General features: G+C 37.2%; 4 protein-coding genes across 4 annotated transcripts; 1 reads left to right on the top strand and 3 right to left on the bottom strand.

The window, feature by feature from the left end:
* Positions 1 to 349: 349 nt before the first annotated feature.
* On the top strand, positions 350 to 3,795 carry LOC114753965 (uncharacterized). Its single transcript, XM_028942677.1, has 5 exons — positions 350 to 1,109; positions 1,495 to 1,547; positions 2,263 to 2,429; positions 2,518 to 2,669; positions 2,954 to 3,795. The coding sequence occupies exons 1-5, from the start codon at positions 407 to 409 to the stop codon at positions 3,346 to 3,348; spliced, it is 1,470 nt and encodes a 489-aa protein (XP_028798510.1). The 5' UTR covers positions 350 to 406; the 3' UTR covers positions 3,349 to 3,795.
* A 1,205-nt stretch (positions 3,796 to 5,000) lies between these two features.
* On the bottom strand, positions 5,001 to 6,990 carry LOC114753963 (homeobox protein ATH1-like). The gene is made up of 4 exons (XM_028942673.1): positions 6,028 to 6,990; positions 5,520 to 5,875; positions 5,356 to 5,416; positions 5,001 to 5,264 (listed from the first exon to the last, which is right to left on the bottom strand). Exons 1-4 carry the CDS (start codon positions 6,988 to 6,990, stop codon positions 5,121 to 5,123), a joined length of 1,524 nt encoding a protein of 507 aa, XP_028798506.1. The 3' UTR covers positions 5,001 to 5,120.
* Positions 6,991 to 10,515: 3,525 nt separating this feature from the next.
* Positions 10,516 to 11,085, bottom strand: LOC114753962 (abscisic acid receptor PYL2-like). The gene has a single exon (XM_028942672.1). It carries the CDS (start codon positions 11,077 to 11,079, stop codon positions 10,516 to 10,518), a length of 564 nt encoding a protein of 187 aa, XP_028798505.1. The 5' UTR covers positions 11,080 to 11,085.
* Positions 11,086 to 14,961: 3,876 nt separating this feature from the next.
* Positions 14,962 to 19,385, bottom strand: LOC114753959 (histone deacetylase 2-like). Its single transcript, XM_028942670.1, is given in 14 exon segments — positions 14,962 to 15,322; positions 15,411 to 15,498; positions 15,696 to 15,782; positions 16,161 to 16,211; positions 16,317 to 16,361; positions 16,971 to 17,017; positions 17,093 to 17,157; positions 17,268 to 17,434; positions 17,673 to 17,741; positions 18,015 to 18,077; positions 18,430 to 18,479; positions 18,482 to 18,546; positions 19,078 to 19,133; positions 19,211 to 19,385. Coding segments are annotated over 14 exon segments (1,041 nt in total). The 5' UTR covers positions 19,298 to 19,385; the 3' UTR covers positions 14,962 to 15,221.
* Between the last annotated feature and the right edge of the window lie 60 nt (positions 19,386 to 19,445).

Raw genomic sequence — 19,445 nt, 5'->3', positions numbered from 1 at the left:
TTTCTTGCAAAATTATTCATTATCTTTAGTTTTTAATAACCCGAGTTGACTTGACCCCGCGCAAGCGTCAACAATACGCATGTCAAAGTCGCCCGTTAATTCCAATATGCGAGACAGAGGTTGGAATTTAAAAAGTCGCCCGTTGCCAAAGTGCCCCATATTCCCTCCCGTTTTCTTCACTCACAAGCCTAGGGTTTTCACCCTCCCCCCTCCCCCCCAAATTTCAAATTTCTGTCTTCCTTTGACGCTCCAACTCGTCGCTTTACAAAATTAGAAGTCTATCAAAGGCTCGGGGCTTCGAGTTGGTTGGAGTTTGCCCTTTCGGAAGGGTACTTAGATGATCCCAACTCCATTGATTCCTCCTCCCCAAAATCCCAACATCGTTCCCTTACCACCTCATTATTCCATGCTTAAAGAATCGGTTGACCACTTCCTAACTAAATACAGGAACGGCGTCACTGATTTCTGTGATTTCAGCTCCATATTTTCTCGAATGCTGCAGAGCATGGCTGACCCGCCTTTGGGAGTCGTCTGGTTTTATTCGGCCCTTGGGTTTCATACGACCAAACTGGCAGTTCAGATAGAATCTTCGGGAAGAGCAGCAGTAGCCAAGGATTTATTTCAGCTGTTAGTCTCTTGTTCGGATTATTGTGGTTCGATGAAAAGGATTGCTATTCTAGCTCCTTTTGTTTTTGAGTTGCACCGTTTGGTGGTCGAGGAGACCGACTTGAAGAGCGAGGTCCAGAGCTTATTGGAAGGACTAATTAGTTATTGCAGCATTTTCTGTGGCCAGGGGCTTCAAGAAGACAGCGATGGGATGACCAGTTTGGACCCAAGCTTCTTGGTTGTGATTCCCGTGTGGATAGTGGATCAATCTGGGGTTTGGGATCACTCGAAAGAATTTTTCCCCATTATCAGCGACCAACTTCGCGAGGGAATAAAATCGGGATGTGATATTGGGTTCTTAGCTGGAATCGTGATGTGTGAAGCTCTCTTGTTGAATTTGTGCCTGGAGTTCGAATCAGGGATTGCCAAAGCAGAGCAGGAGAAGAAGTTGCACGGTGTAGCAGTTCAGAACATTACTGGGTTTCGTAATTTTTATTTTCTAGGTGAACTTATTCCTCCATACGTAAATTTAATTAAATTGAAACACTATAATTTATGGTTTTTTTTAGCCTGTAATTTAATTTTGTCACGTTATTTTATTACTTTGGAATCTCGATTCTCGGGTTTTAGTGAGATAAACCTTTGACGAAATGCACGTTTATTTATTTAGTTATATTGGCATTCTGATAGTCAAGGCTGTTTTGTTATTTTCGGGACCAGTACCCCGTTTTACAAGCACCAAACTAATCAGATGAGTGCGTACTATGTATCCCTCTCTTTTGGTTTTCTTTTGCACTAATCTTTTGTTGAACCTTTTGAGCTTCCTGGGGTGACCCTATTCTAGTTTTCGTGTTTGCAGTTCCTGATTTCTTATTTTTTGGGTATCAGATATCCTTTCCAGGATGATGTTGGAGCCGGTTTTGCCAGTGGTCAACATACTGGTCAGTATGATGCCTTATTTTAATTTTCCTTGGACACACTTTTCAGTTTGGAATTATTGGCTTTTACATTTAGGCAATGCACGTACTTCCCCTGAGGGTGATGTGTGATCTCAAAGCTTAAGGCGCCATAACATTAACCTTGAATAATTTCAAGATCTCACAAGAGAATTGAGGAGACTTCTGTGCCTTTACGCACAAGGCATAAGTTTAATAGATGCCAGTGCCACTGCCTCCTCGGTTGGCACGCTGAAACATATTTTACAGATGAGAATATGGATGGGGTGAGCTATTGTGTCGCACATTGTTCACGTCAGTTTACCTTAAGTTATATTCTTCATTTGATATTTGAGGTAAGGCCTGGAGTTATGGTAATGAACAAGATTTATAGTAATGAGCAAGATTAGTAAGCGTAGTTTAGATTTTGTTACTTTAAAACTTATTTGTGTTAAACCTTTTTCATTAAGTTGATTTAGTTCACTGCTTCCTCATGAATAAATACTGACTTGTGATTTTCAGTATGTTATCCTTGAGAAGGATTAGTGGATTAGCTATTTATGGTGCTCGTTAGCCCGTCTTCTTGAACATTGAAATTAAGAGTTTAGTTATATGAAATGAATTATGTCCTTACCCTTCAATATATACTTTCATATATAGATAGATAGGATAGATATATTATTATTCGGTTCAACAACTAAGTACTTGATTTGCTATATAGGGTCCTGAAAATGAAGTTCTTCTTAAAGAAGTCCTGTTCAATGCTGTTATGACGGTAGAGTACTCCTTCATTAACCCTCAAGCAGGAATTTCACTGTGTCCCAAAAGCTTGAAAGATTTTGCTTTAACGTGGTTATTTGTCACTGACTTCGCAATCCAGTCTGCTAGGTATGATGAACGACTTTTGTTGTTGTGATGGAGCAAGGGGTTTCTAAAATTTTTTGGCTGACGGGTCTCATGATCTGGTTAATCACAGGGACAAAGGCGATCAAGAGAAAGCCGTTTCTTATTTAAACGCCTTCTCTAGATCATGCATACCTACGCAATTGATTAACTGGGTTACTAGTCAGAGTAATGTTGGCGGAATGATTAGCCAACCAAATGTTTCCACTCCCATAGCTCTTATAAGTGAGTTCTTGGAAAATATTCAGAAACTCTGACAAATTTTGTCTCTTAGAATGTTTCTTTTGCTGCTTCAAATGGATGTTACTACATCTCTTAAAAGTCTAGTAGGCTATTTCAGTGAATGTGGGTTCATTCTAAAGTCCATTTTTGTCGCATTGTCATTGCCTTGTTGATTGAACTCAGATATCAGTTAACTGAGACAAGCTTCCCATGTTGTGGTTTTTCTTTCTTATTAGTTGTCTGTAAAACTTTTGCTTCAAATATCTAACAAATGGTTTAATAATCAGAGTGGCTTCTAGCCGTTGAGGATCAAGGACTGAGCATCTTCGATGGTGATACTGCCAAGCTACGTGCAAAACCCAAGTATTTCACATCAAGAACTGAGTACGGTCCCCCAATCATAAAAAATTCCTATTACAATGTGGGTAAGAATCTCTTTCTACATTCTCGTCACGGAGGGACAGAGGAAGATAAACCGGACACCTGTGATATAGACATGGATGATCCTATGGACGCCATGGTTTTGTCTGCGGACGATAGAATGAGCAATAGCGACACTGACGGAACAAGAAAACGCAAAGAATGTATTGCGGATGAGACTAAAGCAAAGGTAAAGTTTATGAGGTGCCAGTTTCAGGAGAATTCAATGAGGGAAAACTCAATTGTATTCCGGCAGCAGTGACGACGCTTTGGATGGTGGGAGCGAGCCGGATTTTGAAAGTAACGGACGGGGCAACAACCGCACGTGGATGCTAGGCAGGTCAGTCATTTTCTGCTAGTAAACCGGAAGCATAGAGAAGCCGGTCCGGTCCTTTGATAGGAACCTCGCGTGTTTTGGAAGCTAGTTTAAACGAGCTTTCACGGTTGGAATTTGTAGTTCAATCTTGAAGAGGTGTCTTCCGGGGTAACCATAGCTATGACTGCCTGCTCTTAATTCTTTGTTTCTGAATTAGTCATGAAAAGTTGTCCCTCTGTCAACTTCTGATGCGTATACTAGAAGTTACCCGAGCACGCGCTGCTTCGAAGGGAAAAAAGGAAAACAGGTGTCTTCTCAAATAATGCCGTTTAACGACCGAAATAAAACTGAGCGCGTTATTATTATGAATGCAAACAAAAAAGATTATGAATTTATTTTGTGAAACCAGCCAAACCTGCCTACTTACTCTGGAAAATATTATTAATTATTAGAACCATATATTAATAAATGAACTTATTTCCATGTCATTTATTTCAGACCTAAAGTCATTTGAAACCTTTTTTTTTTTTTTTTCCATAACTCATTGCGCCACCCCTATCCAGTGCTTGGGTATTCAAACAATCGACTAAGAGTGTGTTTGGATGAAACTAAATCATGCTTTAGAGAATAGCTTCTGGAGAATAGATTCTGAAAAAAATAGATTTTGAGAAGAATAGATTTGATGAAAAAGTGATTCTGAGAAGTGTGAGTGTTTGGATAGTTGTTATTAGAAGTACTTTTTATATATACAAATTGACATAAATTAATATGATAATTATAGAAAAAATATATTTTATGATATATTTTAATTTGAAAGAATAAAATTGTTAATAATATATTTTTTATTAACATATGTTAATAATATATAAGATAATATATTAATAAATAATTATATGTATATATTTATAAGATATAAGATTAAATATATTTATAAAAATATGTTTATAAAAAAAACAACAAGATATATATCCTATAGGTTCTCACACCCTCCCATTTTTCCTCTAAAAGTAAAAAATTTCTGTTTTTCTCAAAACTATGGTTTTGGAGTCAAAACCATGGTTTTGAACCCAAACCATGGTTTTGATTTTTTTAATGGTGTTTGGCTAACATTTTTTCCAAACCATGGTTTGGGTTCCAAAACCATGGTTTGGGGTGCTTGCCAAACACACCCTAATTCAGATTGAGCTTTGCAGAACCAGTTTTGGGCAACATTTGAAAATTGAAACCTATAAGCTTTAAATTAAAACATTTATTTTGTGAACGTGATTTGCTTTTTAATGATTCATTTCTGTATTAAATAATCTTGTAAGTTGCCAAGCTTATTCTACGTTAATAACATGTATTTGCTATAATATACGCATCACATGTGCGAAAATTCACTTTCAAGCCTCAGGGATAAAAGAATAGTTTACCAATTGCAGTTTAATAAACTCATGGTCCCGGACTTGATATGAAAGAACTGGATGTGGATAAAACAAGCTTAGCTTAAGCTAAATGACAACTAGTCGAGGACGAGTAGTACGATGGTACGTACGAGTATTATGTTAATTGAGCATCGCCTTTTGTCGAACTATCGCTGAAAGCAGATTCCCTATTAGTAGTACTGTACCTCCTGCAACAATATCCAGAGCGCATCATGTAATTTGTCTTCAGTCTATGACTTGATCCTCAAAAGCAAATGTTCCTTCCCATTTTAACGCGGCTTGCTTCCCCTTCATCTATCTCAAAGTTGATTTTCCACGGCTGTTCTCTGTTCCTCCTTCATTTCGACTAGCCTTTCTTTTATGATCCAGTTCAGCGTACATTTCCTCAATCATGGGTTTCCATAGCCGAACACGAGCATTTATAAACCAGTTAGATACCTGTGCACATAGTCGGATCATCAAAGAGCATAATCAAGGATTAAAAAACACAATTTGCAAATGATCGAATTTCGGTCGACCAAGGACGGACCTGGCTTCTCGTCAACCCAGTTCTTAAAGCAAGTAAATGTTTCTCTGAATCTTTAGGATACCTGAAAATCCATCAAATCATATCATATAAAACTATATCTGAGAATGTGGAGCTTAATGTTTGTGGGGCTCGTAGATAACATATTTTATGGTAAGAAAACTCACGGATGGAGAAAGTTCTGAAACATCCAGGCTCTTAAGACCGAGACAGAGTTTTCTGGCAAGCCCCTTTGGGGCCTCCATAACTGATGATCTTTTCGTTTCAACTGTTGGAGAGCCAGTTGCTTATGGATGAGTGAAGTATCAACAGATCTTTCCTTGTCCAGTGTGCATAAACTGTCAAAATCCCGCCCCATGGCAAGAATGTAATTGCTGATCCTCTCTCGCAAGTTCTTGTACAAGAAAGAGATCGTTTGAAGAGCAAAATGCGCATGAACGCGTGGGTCCAACTCTGTAGCAGCATGGAATGCAGACACAACAGTATGAATCTCATCCAAACACTGATTATATCGCTTGTCCACCTGAGTCAAAAAAAGATAGCTCATTGGAATCATTTTCCACTCATCAATTATTGAAGCATGAAAAACAAAAAGTGAACATAATTACATCTCTGAATCAATCAGGATAATAATTGGCGCCATCACCAAGTAAGATAAGGATGTACGCTTCATACCAGTTCTAAGAGTGTCAGCAGCTGGGATTTCTTTGATTCAGCTGCATGTCTTTCCAATGGAGCTTCCATGTGGAATTTGAACATAGAATTTGCTTGTGAATATCTTATCTGTTCAAGATTCTCAAGTGAAAAGCTTGCAAGTTGAGCAAGTATCTCTTGAACTCCAGTAAGATATCTTGATCCTAGCATTGCCTGCGAAAAATGGAAGTGTCTACCAGAGTTCAGACTCATGGCAAGTTCCCTGTTGCTGCAAGAGGCATGTTCCAATCCTGACCTTGCTTTACTGAAGCAACGGGTGATTTCATCAGAACAACTCACCTCTGAGCACTGGCCTGTGGTTTGAGATGTTGCAAGACTTAATACAGGTTCATTACTAAAATTAGATGAACCATAAGCATGGCTGCTCAAGTCTGTAACATTTGATGAAGCCCATCCATTTGAATCCAAGATTTCCTCAGGCATATGATTGTTGCAGTCATGGCCCCCGGAAGTTAAATGCAAATGACTTGGAGTATATGACCAATTGTCTAACATGTAAGGTCCCAATGAGCCCAATGAACTGAACGAAGGAGATAAAACTTGTGATTTCTCTAAATTTTCTTGAAGACCAATTCTAGCAGCAAGAATGCTAGCAAGTGAAGCAGGGGTAACTGGTGTTCCTCCGGCTGTTTGCTCCTGAAACTCACTGTTATTTATGGGACATGAAGTTCCATGTGAGGCATATCCAAAAATGTTCTTTCCTTGCGATGAAGAAAATGCATTAGAACCAGTACTTTCTGGATTTATCAGGCGCACATTCACATTGCTTACAGATGAGCCGTGCACTTCAGAACCAGAAAGCATTGATATCCCATCTATGATACGGGTTTGGTCATTGAGGTTCAATGAATAGCACTGAATGAGTGAGTTGGGCGTTGGGTTTTGTGGAGCTTCATTAATGGTACTTGAATTTTGGCCAGCCATCTCCTCTGGAACACTCAACATATCTTTTTGCATCCACATAAGTGATCGAATTTAGGCTGATCCGACGAAAAAGAATCTCGTTATCTTTCTTCCATACAAGAACTCTCTTTGCTCATTTGTAGCCACATATTAAGCTGCACCCAAGCTGAACAAGAAAATAAAAACAGGGAATGAGCGACAGACGACTAGACGATTCTATGACATCCTAATTGACAAATCTTGGCCTTAAATTTGAAATTTTATAGTAGACAATACATCAAAAGGTGAAAATTTAATATCAGATTGCTTTCAGACTCCTATCAAGTGTAATGTATCAACTAAAAAGAAGCTACAAATTTAGCAAGCCTACTTTACTCTGCAAAGGGAGTTCTCAGCCACCAGGAAGCAAGGGAAGTCACTGTATAGGACTTTACTTGAAGAACCAGAAATGGTCCAAACATTTGACAGCTGATAGACCGTATATGTGTACTTTCCTCCTGTTATCTGGAGAAGAACCCAAAAAAAGAGAGAGAGCTCTGCTTGAGGTTCAATTGTTATATATGATAGCCAAAAGGAGTAGCGCACAAGAGAAGATGGTTGTTCATGGGAAAGAGGCCAAGATGAAACCAGTAGTCCCCAGCTTACCTTGCTCAAGTTTAAACCAAACCAGAAACCCATAAAAGAGTCCTATACTTGTATTGCTAATGGCCCATTTCTTGTCTTCTTCTCTCAACAGTTTGAACTCTTACTTAACACATACAGAGAAGATGGAAGAAGAAGAAAAAGAAAAAGAGAGGCTATGTGCGCGTGTTTGAATGGTGTGGGACAAAAGGGGCTCATTAATTGAGACAGAGGGAGGGGGAAGCGCTGCTACAAAGAAAAAGAGAGAGAAACGTTTAGGGGCACTCATTTCTGAAGCAGGCTTTAAGGGGCCCATTTCTTGCCCCTCACTCTGATCTCTTTTGTCCTCCTCACTCACTCCATCTTATTATCTGCTTCTCTGCAACCATCGCAATCAAAATATATGGATTCTCTCTGTTCAAGCTTCTGTTCATGGCAGGTACTACTCAACGAAAGCCCTTTGCTTTTTTAGCTCTTTTAAAACAAGAAAGGTACTGTGACGAGAAAGATGAGTAAATGGAGTAAAAAGTCTCTTACTTTCCCTCGAGGCTGCAACAGCTAGAGGCGAATGGAATGAAAAACCACTGTTTTAGCAAGGTGCTTTTTCTGTGGGGTGGCCAGACACACATAGAAAATGAGGTAAGCAAAGCCAAAACAAATGATGACAAGGAGAGCTGAGAAGATCTTTGACGAATTTACTATAGCTATTAATGAACCTATCAATCCCATGTCGTTGATGGCATGGGCCAATCCTACGGGTGTGAGTTCTAAGAGGCATCATAATGAGCATATGCTCTAATAATTAATATAGTATAATATAATAATTCATCAGTACGTAGAAGCACAGCCTCTGTATTCATCGCAAATGGCAATTTATCTGAATTTTCTTTCGGGGATCAATCTATCTATTCATCTTGCTTCGAGGCGGATCGATGTCCTTTTCCTTTTGAGGTTTTGTTCATCATCCGCGACTTTATCAATGCCCAAATGATTTTGGACAGAAGAACAATATAAAATTTCAAAATGTCATGATTATATTTGCAGCTCAGAAACGTCTATTGCAAGGGTTTTATTACTCATATTTATCACTCTGGTACAGTCAAGTTGGTAGGTAAACAGAATAAGCACATGTTGGTGACGGAAGCTAAAGTAAAAAAGAACAAAAGAGAAGTGATCAAGGGCACGAGAAGGTGACGTGTGGGGCATGTGTAAGCTTTGGGATGATACGAATGAGTGTGTCCGCATAGTGCCCATTCTTCCTCATAAATGACAAAACCACCTTGGCCATGCAAGTGGGCCTTGGCTTCAATCTTAGCAAAACCCGCTCAGCCACTTCAATAGCAAAAGAACCAATATTATTGGATGCATCAGAAGGAATTAAATCCTTCGTAGTGCGACGAATTTCGGTTTAAAAAAAAATTCATTTTTAGTATCTAACAATACTTTCAATAAGATTGTTTCCAATAAAAGAATAATTGTGCCCAGAAAGAAAATTCAATAGCAAAGTGAACGCAACGAGGTCCCATGATAGTAACACGAGCCATTGGTAATATGATGTGAAAAGAATTCTCATTTGATTTTAACTTATTAAGGATAAATCTGAAAAATTATAAAAGTCTTAGAAACTTTAACTGACTAATATTCTTAATTTGAGCAGAATAAGAATACTTGCAACGGGATTTAAAATGGGGACTAAAGTGTCAATAACTTTTTCACAAAGTGCTCAAACGCCATCCTGCAATTAAACTTGCAAGGTGACCCCGCCGAGGGGTTTCTGTCTGGGTCATAGGCTTTCGGCCCACCATCAACCACTCGTTCAATGAATTTAGGCCCAATATCAGGCCCGACGAAAAAATCAAGCCCATTTTCAATACGTCCTTCATGGGCGACCTGCACTCTGTTTTTGTCTGTTGTCTCTTTGGTCTTCTTTTTCTCTCCAGCAACATTAAGTGCGAAAGTAGTATAGTGTGAGTTAAATGTAATAAACAACACTATTAACATGTCATAAACAATCTGACTTATTCTCAGGACCACAAAAATAATTAAGTCTTCGATTGATAAAACTAAAAAATAAAAATGTACAATCAACAGGAGACTAATATTATAAATTATATACCAAATCGATCACCCGTAATTAATTATATAAAGTAGATTTGATGGAAGCGGGAGAGAGGCGTTGATGCTGATAGTCACAGCGTCACAGCTCAGACACTCACGTGGAGGTGAAAGTGGGATCACAAGCAAGTAGAAGATTCTGTCACTTTTTGGTGACATTTAATTTAAGCCGCACGAAAAGTGTCTGAACTGCCCCACCTGCCATCCCACCCTTTAATTTCTCCCCTGTACGCATCCACCACCACTTGCTTCTTCTTCTTCCTCCTCCTCCTCCCTATGTTTCTCTCCTTTTCATCTTTCATTCAATAATGCTGCTACGCACACCTCTCCCATTTTCCATGGATGTGATATGCCAGCTAGTTATCAGCTCTATATTTTAATCTGATACATTTATTGGGTTAGCCAGAAACCGGATCAATCAATCATTAACGTAACTCTCTAAAGATGCAAGCTTTAAATCCAAATTTTTTAATGCCGCATTACCACAATAAGAAACGTAGTTATGAGTAGAACCGTATTCGAGTCGCCTAGTTTTTGAACCAGTTTTCTAATGGATAATAATAATAGTAGTCTTGATTTCAAACCAGGTATGTGTAATCTGCCCACGACAATATACAAACATACAACCGCGAAACCGTGATCGAACAGCTAGGGATGAGATAATACGATTTTTTTTATTAATAAATAAAGAAGAGACCAAACAATCCAAGTAGCATCTAGCAATAACCACTTAGCATTGAGGACGAGCACAACGAGACAGAGATCATTAGCGGCAAATCCTTAATATAGTATTCATCGATAATTAACCAATTAATGTTGTGCATGGAGGGTTGAGAGGGCGAGGAGGGCAAGTTTCTGAAGGTTGAGCTTCACCACGGTGTCCACGAACATCTTCGTATCTTCTGCAGTATTGCCCGGCGGTATGTCGACGGTATATGACTCCACAACCATAGTGTAGACCTTACCGTCGTCCGTATGAAACTCGTTCGCCGACGTGACGGAGCGATAATCTTTGAGTCGGTGCTGGCCACCCACAACCCTAAAGCTGAGTATGTGGTTGTCATCGTCTAAGATCTCGAGCCTCTCGGTGCTGGTGGATGCTGGGAGACCGGAAACCACCGTGACCTCTCTGATGCTGCCGACGCCGCCGTCACCTTTCATGTTGCAGCTCTTGATGAAGTGCTTGTATTTCTGAGGATTCTCGAAGCTCCGAATGAAACCCCACACGATTCGAGCCGGAGCCTCGATTCGCTGAGTTATGATGGAAGTGCATGTGTTGGGAGGAGCTTCGAACTGGTGATATTTGTTGATGATGGGCTCAAGTACTGCAAATTCCGCTGCCGTTAGACCATGAAGCTGTGCTTCTGACGCCATTGGAATCGATCGGAAGAGCTAGGAGTAGTAAAGGCGGGCTCTCGCACGAGGATCTATATATATATATATATAACAGCTACATCAATGGATACGGTTAATCCCCGAACATGTAATAAAGAAGATTTTCCGTATTAAATATATATATTGACTATGTATATATATGCGTGTTCGTGTGTGTGATTAGATGTTTGAATATAATCAAATTTATAGAATAAGCATCAGATTCATATAATAAGTTAAGGTTTAATCTCCAGATCTTCGATATATATTGTCAATATTTGACAAAGATTTAAATGATGAGATTAAATTCATATCATATATATTTCTCTCATCGAGATAATAGAAAGATTATGATAAATCAAGACACAGAAAACGTATTACTACCTCCAGTTTTAATTATAAGAACTGATTGACTAATTTGAGGAGATTAAGAAAATAAGTTAAGTTTGTTATTTGTAATAAATAGGTGTTATCTTTTCTAAAATATCCTTACTAATCAAGTTTGTTGACTAAAACTATAATTATTAGAAGGACTATCTTTAAAAAATTATATAAATATGAGAAGCAAAGTGAATTGAAGTCTTATATTTAGGATTAAAATAAAAGTCAAACAAAGTCTTATATTAAAGGCCTGAGATAGTATATCTTAAATGGATAGGATATAAATATTTTGTCTTTTTGAAATATTCCTAGACCTGAGATAGTATATCTTAAATGGATAGGATATAAATATTTTGTCTTTTTGAAATATTCGTACCTAAGCCATCTCCATACATTATTTGTAAACCATCCCTGTGATCTGACTATCCCCGGGAGAGGGGGAGGGGTCTAGGTTTTAATAGTCTAAAGTTCAAACCCTGCATGAGAACTCTGACCGAAGAGGCCCGGTCCGAATCAGAACCCTCTTCACCCGCTCGTTTATTTACTTTCTATCAGAGACATTTAATTATACGTGTTCACACGTCTCGTCGTTTAATCAAAAAACTACATATTTGGCTTGTGAACTAGGCGAATGGAAAGGGGTGGCCCCCAATAATCTAGCGATATGAGGGAACGTGTTGTTCGTAATTTTAAAATGCTCGGATTTGTATCTCTGGCGACTTGACAAAGGAAAGATTCGGTGATGTATTCCATTGTTATTTTTTCATATATATTACTGTCTTCTGTTCTTAATATAACAGTTAGTTAATTAATTTGAATAGATTAAAAAAACTAATTAAGTTAGTTATTTATAATAAATAAGTATTATTTTTCTTAAAATATCCTTATTAATCAAGTATATTAGCTATAACTATCATTATTACAAAGACTATTCTGGAATAAAATAGATAAATATAAAAGACAGATTATATTATGATCATATATTTAGAATGAAAATAAAAATCAAATGAACTCTTATATTAAAAATAGTATAATCAAATTAAATAGTAAAAAGTTGAAGAAAGGAGGGCCATGACAACTCAAATTTGGGAGAGCTTACTATATATTCACGCACGAAACACGACAACCTTTATTCTAGCTGCCTCTGGAGCATGTTGCTGACTACAGGTTCCAATACCCATTGAGCAATTATTTAGAAGGAAGCAAGCAAGGGGAACAAAACAAACTCTTTAATTTGTTCGCGTGATGCCAAGTCCCCTTTGTAGCCTCATGCACGTTGGCCTATTGGCTATGTTTTTGCCAAAAAGTCGTTCGACATGAAGCTATTTGAATAATATGTTGAAAAATGTGTTTCATTTACATACGAAGAAAACTTAAGAACAAAAATTAGAAGTGACAAAGAATCAAAAAGAGGAGCAAGGCCACATGTGGGTACTGTACATGTACAACTACTTTGCATGTGTGGAAGCTTTATTTGGAATTTCCTTTCGTACGGTGTGTTGGGATTCTTCATGGCCTGTTAGCACATAGCATTATTATTCTCTATTCATATACTACTTTTATTCTAATCATAAGATTTTGTTTATAGATTATAAATAAGTTCATGTGATTAAGACGAGAGGTACTAGTTAATTCCACCTCCGTTTAATTAACCATGATTCAATCATGAAACTCCACGAACCAATGACTCACCCACATAGAGTACTCCAATGAGTACTATATTAAATAAAATAAAGAGGACGGGCTCCTTAAAAGGGAAAGTGTCGTTGGTTGGACCGAGGCCTTTTGTCTTTGCCTTGGCCCTTGGTACGTCTTCGTCTTTTGTTCCAAGGCTCGCATTATTGGCGGTTTAAGGCTGAACGTTACCATTTTACCATTGGAGGAGCACCTGAAATGATCACATGACCCTTCGAGCTTGTAAACGCCTTGCTTTTCCTGGTTTCCTCACCAATATCTGTGCTCGCTTATAAATATATATATATATATATATATTAATTCTGGTCTTCGTCGTCCTGGTTTTGAGAAGCATACCATAAACAAATGATGCGCATTAGCTCTATACAGATTTACTACGTTAAGTGACCAATTAAAGCCCTACAATCTTTGCGGATAAGGTCAAGAATACAACATTAAATAATTAGATAAAGTGCTTTCCAACTCCATCTGTGCATGCAAGAGAATCTACCTTTTTAATCGTGGAGGGCTAATGTAGCTTACATATAATACTACTTTAGGTTCTAATATAAAAACCAGTTGACTAATTTGAGTAAATTAAAAAATAAGTTAAGTTAGTTATTTGTAATAAATATTTGTTGTCTTTCCCAAAATATCTTTGCTAATCAAGTTTAATAGTTAGAACTACCATTATTAGAATGATTATCTTGAAAAAAATAGATAAATATGAGAGATAAAGTGGACTGGGATTTTATATTTAGAATTAAAATAAAAGTCAAACATAATCTTATATTAAGGATCAGAGGTAGTATATTCTAACCGGAACCAGTTTCAATACTCAACAAATATGAATATTATGATGCTCATGCTACGATGAAATCTAAATAATTCAAAATCAGTTTTAATGGTCTACATTTAAAATTTTTAACCAGTGATTTTTAAATAATTTTTTTTTAAAATACTTACAGTTAAGATATTATATTTATTTTGAATTATGTACCTGTTAAAAAAAAATTTTGAAAAACGAAAATATTAAATATTAAATGCTCACCGAGCACTGTTCATAATAATTGTTACAACAGTTACATCTGAGTTTTACGTACGTCACTCGTTTTGAAAATTGTCCAATTTATTGGTTTGAACATCTGTTTACTGTGATGAACATTTAGATAGAAATTCACGTGAATTTAACTTCCTCGTCAGAATTCTTTCGGCCAAGGTGACAATTTGGTGGAACCGGTCCCATCTCTATTGGAAATCCTGTGGCTCTGGACAAATCAGTGTCAGCAGCAATCTTAAAATATAAAATATCCAGTTTTAATAAAACCATGTACATCATTATCTCCGGAAACTATCGGTTTTTAATATAAAAGTTAGGTAATTAATTTATAAATATTAAAAAAATTAATTAAGTTAGTTATTTATAATTACTGAGTGTTATTTTTCTAAAATATTCTTATTAATCATATGTATCAGAATGGAAACTGTTTAACATGTACAATTATCATAAAAACCATTTTGAGAAAAAAATGAAATGTAAGATAAAGTGAACTAAAATCTTATATTCAGGATCAAATTGAATTTTTAATTAAGTCTTATATTTATGATGGGAGGTAACATTTTTTTTTCCCCCTTTTATGTCGCAGCCAGCGACCTTTTTATAGCAGGCAGAAAAAGCGTACGTTGTTCGTCCTTGAACAACATCATCGGAACCTGCATTCTTGGCTGTTATATCTTCGTTCTTGAGGTTTTTCAGACCATCATCCCGCCCAAGAGGAACAGACACTAATTATGCGGTTATTCCGATCTGAGGGTCACACATAAAAATACATTATAAATTCAGACTCATCTATGTCATTATTAATTAATACATACATCTTCACCGTAAGTGTACTCGCAGGTTGCAAATCCTACATGCAAAGGCAAAATTCATTTTCCACTACATTTATATTAAGCTTTTATCATAAACTATACGTACATGTATTTTACTCTGATATAGCAACATTCTAATCCATATACTTTTAGGACATGGAGCTACTACTGTGACGCATCTTCAGTGCAGGGAAACCTGAAAGTGCAGGAGCATTTCATGTAGAAGTGTGGCCTTTACTTGTCTGTATCAAACATTTCTTCGACAGATTAACAATTGAGTCTGCAATGACTCTAGCACTGGATTTCATGTAACCACCTGAAACATGGGAGGTTATATGAAGACAAGGCAATCAACGCAATAAAAGTATTGGAAATAAGCTGAGAAAATACTTGAAGCAGCAAACCTGATGTGAGCATGACAATTGGAATGTTCTTTTCACAAGCAAATTGGAAGACTTTCTCATCTCTTTGCACAATCCCTTCAGGACTGATCTGTATGGACAAACCAACACAAGCACCCTACGGTAAATTGAAAGAAAACCAACCAAAAATATTCTCTTGCAACGGTTTATTTGTTTCACATGGAAACTACTCCTGATAGGAGAAAGTGAAGGTGATCGGCCACTTAAGTCAATATGAATAGAAGCTGTTTATTTATTGCAGTAAAGTAAGCCCATAAATGACTTTACCTTCAACCTGCCTAATGGGTCACCATCAAGGATGTCAGTCCCAGCATTATAAACAATCAGCTCAGGGTCAAACCTATTTCCCGCAACCTTGAATTACATCCAAAAGAAAAATATCAGCCGACAAATCTATCTGATGAATATCAGTTCCAATGTAGTATTTTGGTAAATCACTTATTGTCTGGAACTTAAAGTGGCACTGCCTCCTTCTTTTTAATGTACAGCTTAAGAAATACAATTGATATGTCAAGATTTCTCTTAACTTTCCTAATACGCTCTTACTTTATTTCAGTAATTGGTGCTACCTTATACGTTTAAAGTCGGCAAAGGTAAGAGTATAATTGGAAAAATATAATTAGTGTTACATGAAGGACATAAAAAATTGAACGGATGCGCCTATTATCAGTCGGGCAGTAAATTATTCAAACCAACAAAGATTAGAAGATAGCAATTTTTACGATGAAATACCTGAAGTGCTTCGTCCAATTTCCGCAGGTATTCTTCAGTAAGCGTCCCACTCTGAAAAAGGGATCAGACAACGAGTAATCAACATAAAAGCAGATCAGAGCAGTTAGGAATTAGGACCACGCAATCAAGGCGTTCACTGAGATAATGAACAGGCACCTTCACTTCAACTTTCTGATCTATATAATTCCTCGCCTCATAGTCCTGAATAGGTGAAAAGGGGGGAAAAGAAAAGGATATAATAGATTGTCATAAGTTGCACTAGATACAGAAAAAGGATAAAAACCCTACCAGATTTGTTTCACAGCTCAAGTTAATAATAAATAAAGATTATATGTTGTTAATGCACTACATATGCTCCCCCTGTACCAGATTTGTGAAATAATAGCGAAGCATTACAGTAAGAAACTAAATGCTACATATACTGATAAATCCATTTCCAATATTGTATCAATAGCACTTTTCCATGCATATTTTGTTTAATTTTCCATGGCGGTTACTCCCTATTTTTGTAGGTCAGCAAGTTTTTGAACCCTGGTTTGAAAGAAAACGGAGACGTTTTTCAATCCACAGAAATCAATGGGATACTGATAGAGAAACTAGGACAATGATGAACAAAACCTAGGCAAAGGACAATGATGGGCAAAACGTATGGCATAACAATATCACCTTCAGGATGCTGATAGAATTTTAGTCAGTATCCTTGAATAGATGAGAGGAATGAATAGGAGAGAACAAGTGCTTAAACAAATAGAAACTGGTGGTTTTTGAAGAGACAATGCACAGCAGATTCGAGGAGTAGAGATGACTTACAAAAGGATATATTCCAGGGTTATACATATCCAGGATATAGACACGGCCTGTCATTACAAACCATATGAGCGGAATCCTACAAATATTAATTCAAACACCAGGAGAAATTGTTTTGGCCATACTATCATTGGCGAAGTCCAATTCATGACCGTTTCCTTGATGTGCATCAAGATCAATGATCATGACCCTGTATATGTTGCAGACAAATACAGAGGCTGCTTATTTACACAGGTAAATGTTTACTTAGTAGCAGATCAGATGGTAACTTGTGACTGTATATCATAGATATAAAAGTACCTTGACATATTCAATCGAACATATGCAAAGTGGATGCATAAAGAAATATCTGCATATGCACAAAAGCCACCTCCTCTTTCAGCAGAACAGTGATGGAAACCTCCTCCTATATTAATGGCCCATCCTCTCTCCTTGGCAAGCTTTGCTGCCAATATAGTTCCTCCAACCTATCGTTTGAAAAGGAGTTGATACATAGGAATTAGAAATAGTAAGAGTAATTAAGGGTAAAAGGGTAGTTTGGGTAATTACTTTAATATCTCTATAAATAAGGACTTGAAGGGTGTGATGGGGGTCTAGTGAATGAATGATATTTTACTGTTTTACTCTATTATCTCCTTTTACGAGTATCAGTAGTATGATCCTGTTTTAGATCAGTCAAACAGACTTCAAAAACTGTTACTTCACCTGCTTTCGAAAAGGGAAAAGAACTTTCTTTTGCACAAGACAATTAGGAAGTAATGCCACAGGAGGGACCTGTATAGAAACCACCAAGTAAAAAGTCAATTGAAAGTATGCTGTTACAGAGAACAAGAAAAGCAGGCTTTCCATTTCATCGTACCAGTTTCTTTTACTCTACCGTGTCAAGATAGAATTTTATATTAGCTTAGACACTAACTTCGCAATAAGTTAGAAAAGGAGCCCCACAGTTAGGGAAAAGGGAGCATTGATAAGCACATCAGGAAAAAAGGAAAAAAAAAAAAGAAGCAAATATTTCAGGCCTGCCACCTGCAATCCAGAGGAACATACCTCAACTATCCTAGCAACATTTGAACTTTCCTTCAGGCTATTCAAGTATGATTCTGAATGTACCTATGAGGGAAAGGGAGGAAAGAAAAATAGATTCAGCAGCACTATGTAATGTGCTTAAATCACTTTACTTTAAGTAGGATTGTCATTTTTTTCTTTTGGTACTAAGAAATATCGTCATTTATCTTCATGAATTACGCCAACAGTAGACAAAAAGATAAGTCCATTATTTTCAATGAACAAAATTCAAAATATTGACCTCCAAAGAAACATGAAAATTTTTTCCTCTTGAGGGTGGAATGGTTCCTAGAATTCTTGTCCATCATATTTAAAACACAGGTATATAATATAACTTAATACCAATAAATTCATGTGCAGCAGTAATTTCGAAACATAACTATTGACTAGTGATTACCACTAGAAGATCATCCTCGGAAGCTTCAAGGGGCTCAACAATACATCTTTATCCAAAATACCAAAAGAGATGAGGAATTGACAAATGTTTCCCCATTTTGATGAATCAAACGGGTGCCTCCATCAACAAATGAGTAGTTCAAGAACATCAAAGTCACCAAGTCAGGATTCAGCCAAGGTGCTCGGATCAAAGTTAGAGCAAAGAAAACAAAGCAAACAATATAGTTGAATCATCTTCTAGGCCAATTTAAGTGCCAAAAAAAAATAAAAAAGCTTTCATACAATAATATACCAAACTGAAGATTTCAACTTGTGATATGAAAGAGGAGTTGATGGGCCCAACAACTTCTCGAAATTTTCTTAAGCATAGCAGAATCTGAGACTCCCACAACTTTGCCTTTGAAATTGTGATCCATAACGACCTACTAAAATATGATACCCCCAAAAAAATAAATGACGTCGAGATGTTATGCTGATACCTTAACCAGCATAAGGTTTTGGTCTACGTCTTATCTCGCCCCCACCCAAGAACAAAAGTGAAAAGGTACGAAGTGAGCTTAATAAGGACATAAAGAATTACCATCACCCGAGAACTTTCTAACATGACAAGAGAAGTTTGGATTAAGTAATCAAGTGCACGATTTCTTACAATTTCTCAATGCCGAGAAACGCTATATCGTACGAGTTCGAGTAGAGAAGTGGAACCTGATTTATCAAATTTCTGAGTCCAAAACGCCACATAATTCAAAGAGCAAACAAAGATTCAAACACAAGTAGTTCACCTTGGACAGAGGCACATCGAAGTAGAGCTTACTCGAAAGGATACGGCTCCGAAGAGCTTCAGCATCGTTCAATGAAGAAGAAGACATCGATGGTTCAAAAGAAATTCTAGAATTGCGGTGAAAATAGTCGTAGAGAGCGGGAAGGTTTCGAGGATGGCAGCGGAAGACGATAATGAATAGAGACGGTCAGACGGTGGATTCTGTTAAGAAGCAGCAAACGGTAACTGTAATTTCC

The sequence above is a fragment of the Neltuma alba genome, unplaced genomic scaffold (genome assembly GCF_004799145.2).
Source record: "Neltuma alba isolate B1F8T4 unplaced genomic scaffold, ASM479914v2 tig00008334_pilon, whole genome shotgun sequence".
Classification (NCBI taxonomy): domain Eukaryota; kingdom Viridiplantae; phylum Streptophyta; class Magnoliopsida; order Fabales; family Fabaceae; genus Neltuma; species Neltuma alba.
Note: the sequence above shows the minus strand (reverse complement) of the source record. Positions and strands in the feature narration are given on the sequence as shown.

Excerpts from the sequence above, each read along its gene's own strand:
- LOC114753965 (XM_028942677.1), top strand. The coding sequence starts at position 407 with ATGCTTAAAGAATCGGTTGACCACTTCCTAACTAAATACAGGAACGGC. Across the intron at positions 1,110-1,494 it reads TCGTAATTTTTATTTTCTAG|ATATCCTTTCCAGGATGATG; the intron begins GTGAACTTATTC and ends TTTGGGTATCAG. Across the intron at positions 1,548-2,262 it reads TGCCAGTGGTCAACATACTG|GGTCCTGAAAATGAAGTTCT; the intron begins GTCAGTATGATG and ends TTTGCTATATAG.
- LOC114753963 (XM_028942673.1), bottom strand. The coding sequence starts at position 6,990 with ATGGCTGGCCAAAATTCAAGTACCATTAATGAAGCTCCACAAAACCCA. Across the intron at positions 5,876-6,027 it reads TGCTGACACTCTTAGAACTG|GTGGACAAGCGATATAATCA; the intron begins GTATGAAGCGTA and ends TTTTTGACTCAG. Across the intron at positions 5,265-5,355 it reads CTGGGTTGACGAGAAGCCAG|GTATCTAACTGGTTTATAAA; the intron begins GTCCGTCCTTGG and ends CTATGTGCACAG.
- LOC114753962 (XM_028942672.1), bottom strand. The coding sequence starts at position 11,079 with ATGGCGTCAGAAGCACAGCTTCATGGTCTAACGGCAGCGGAATTTGCA.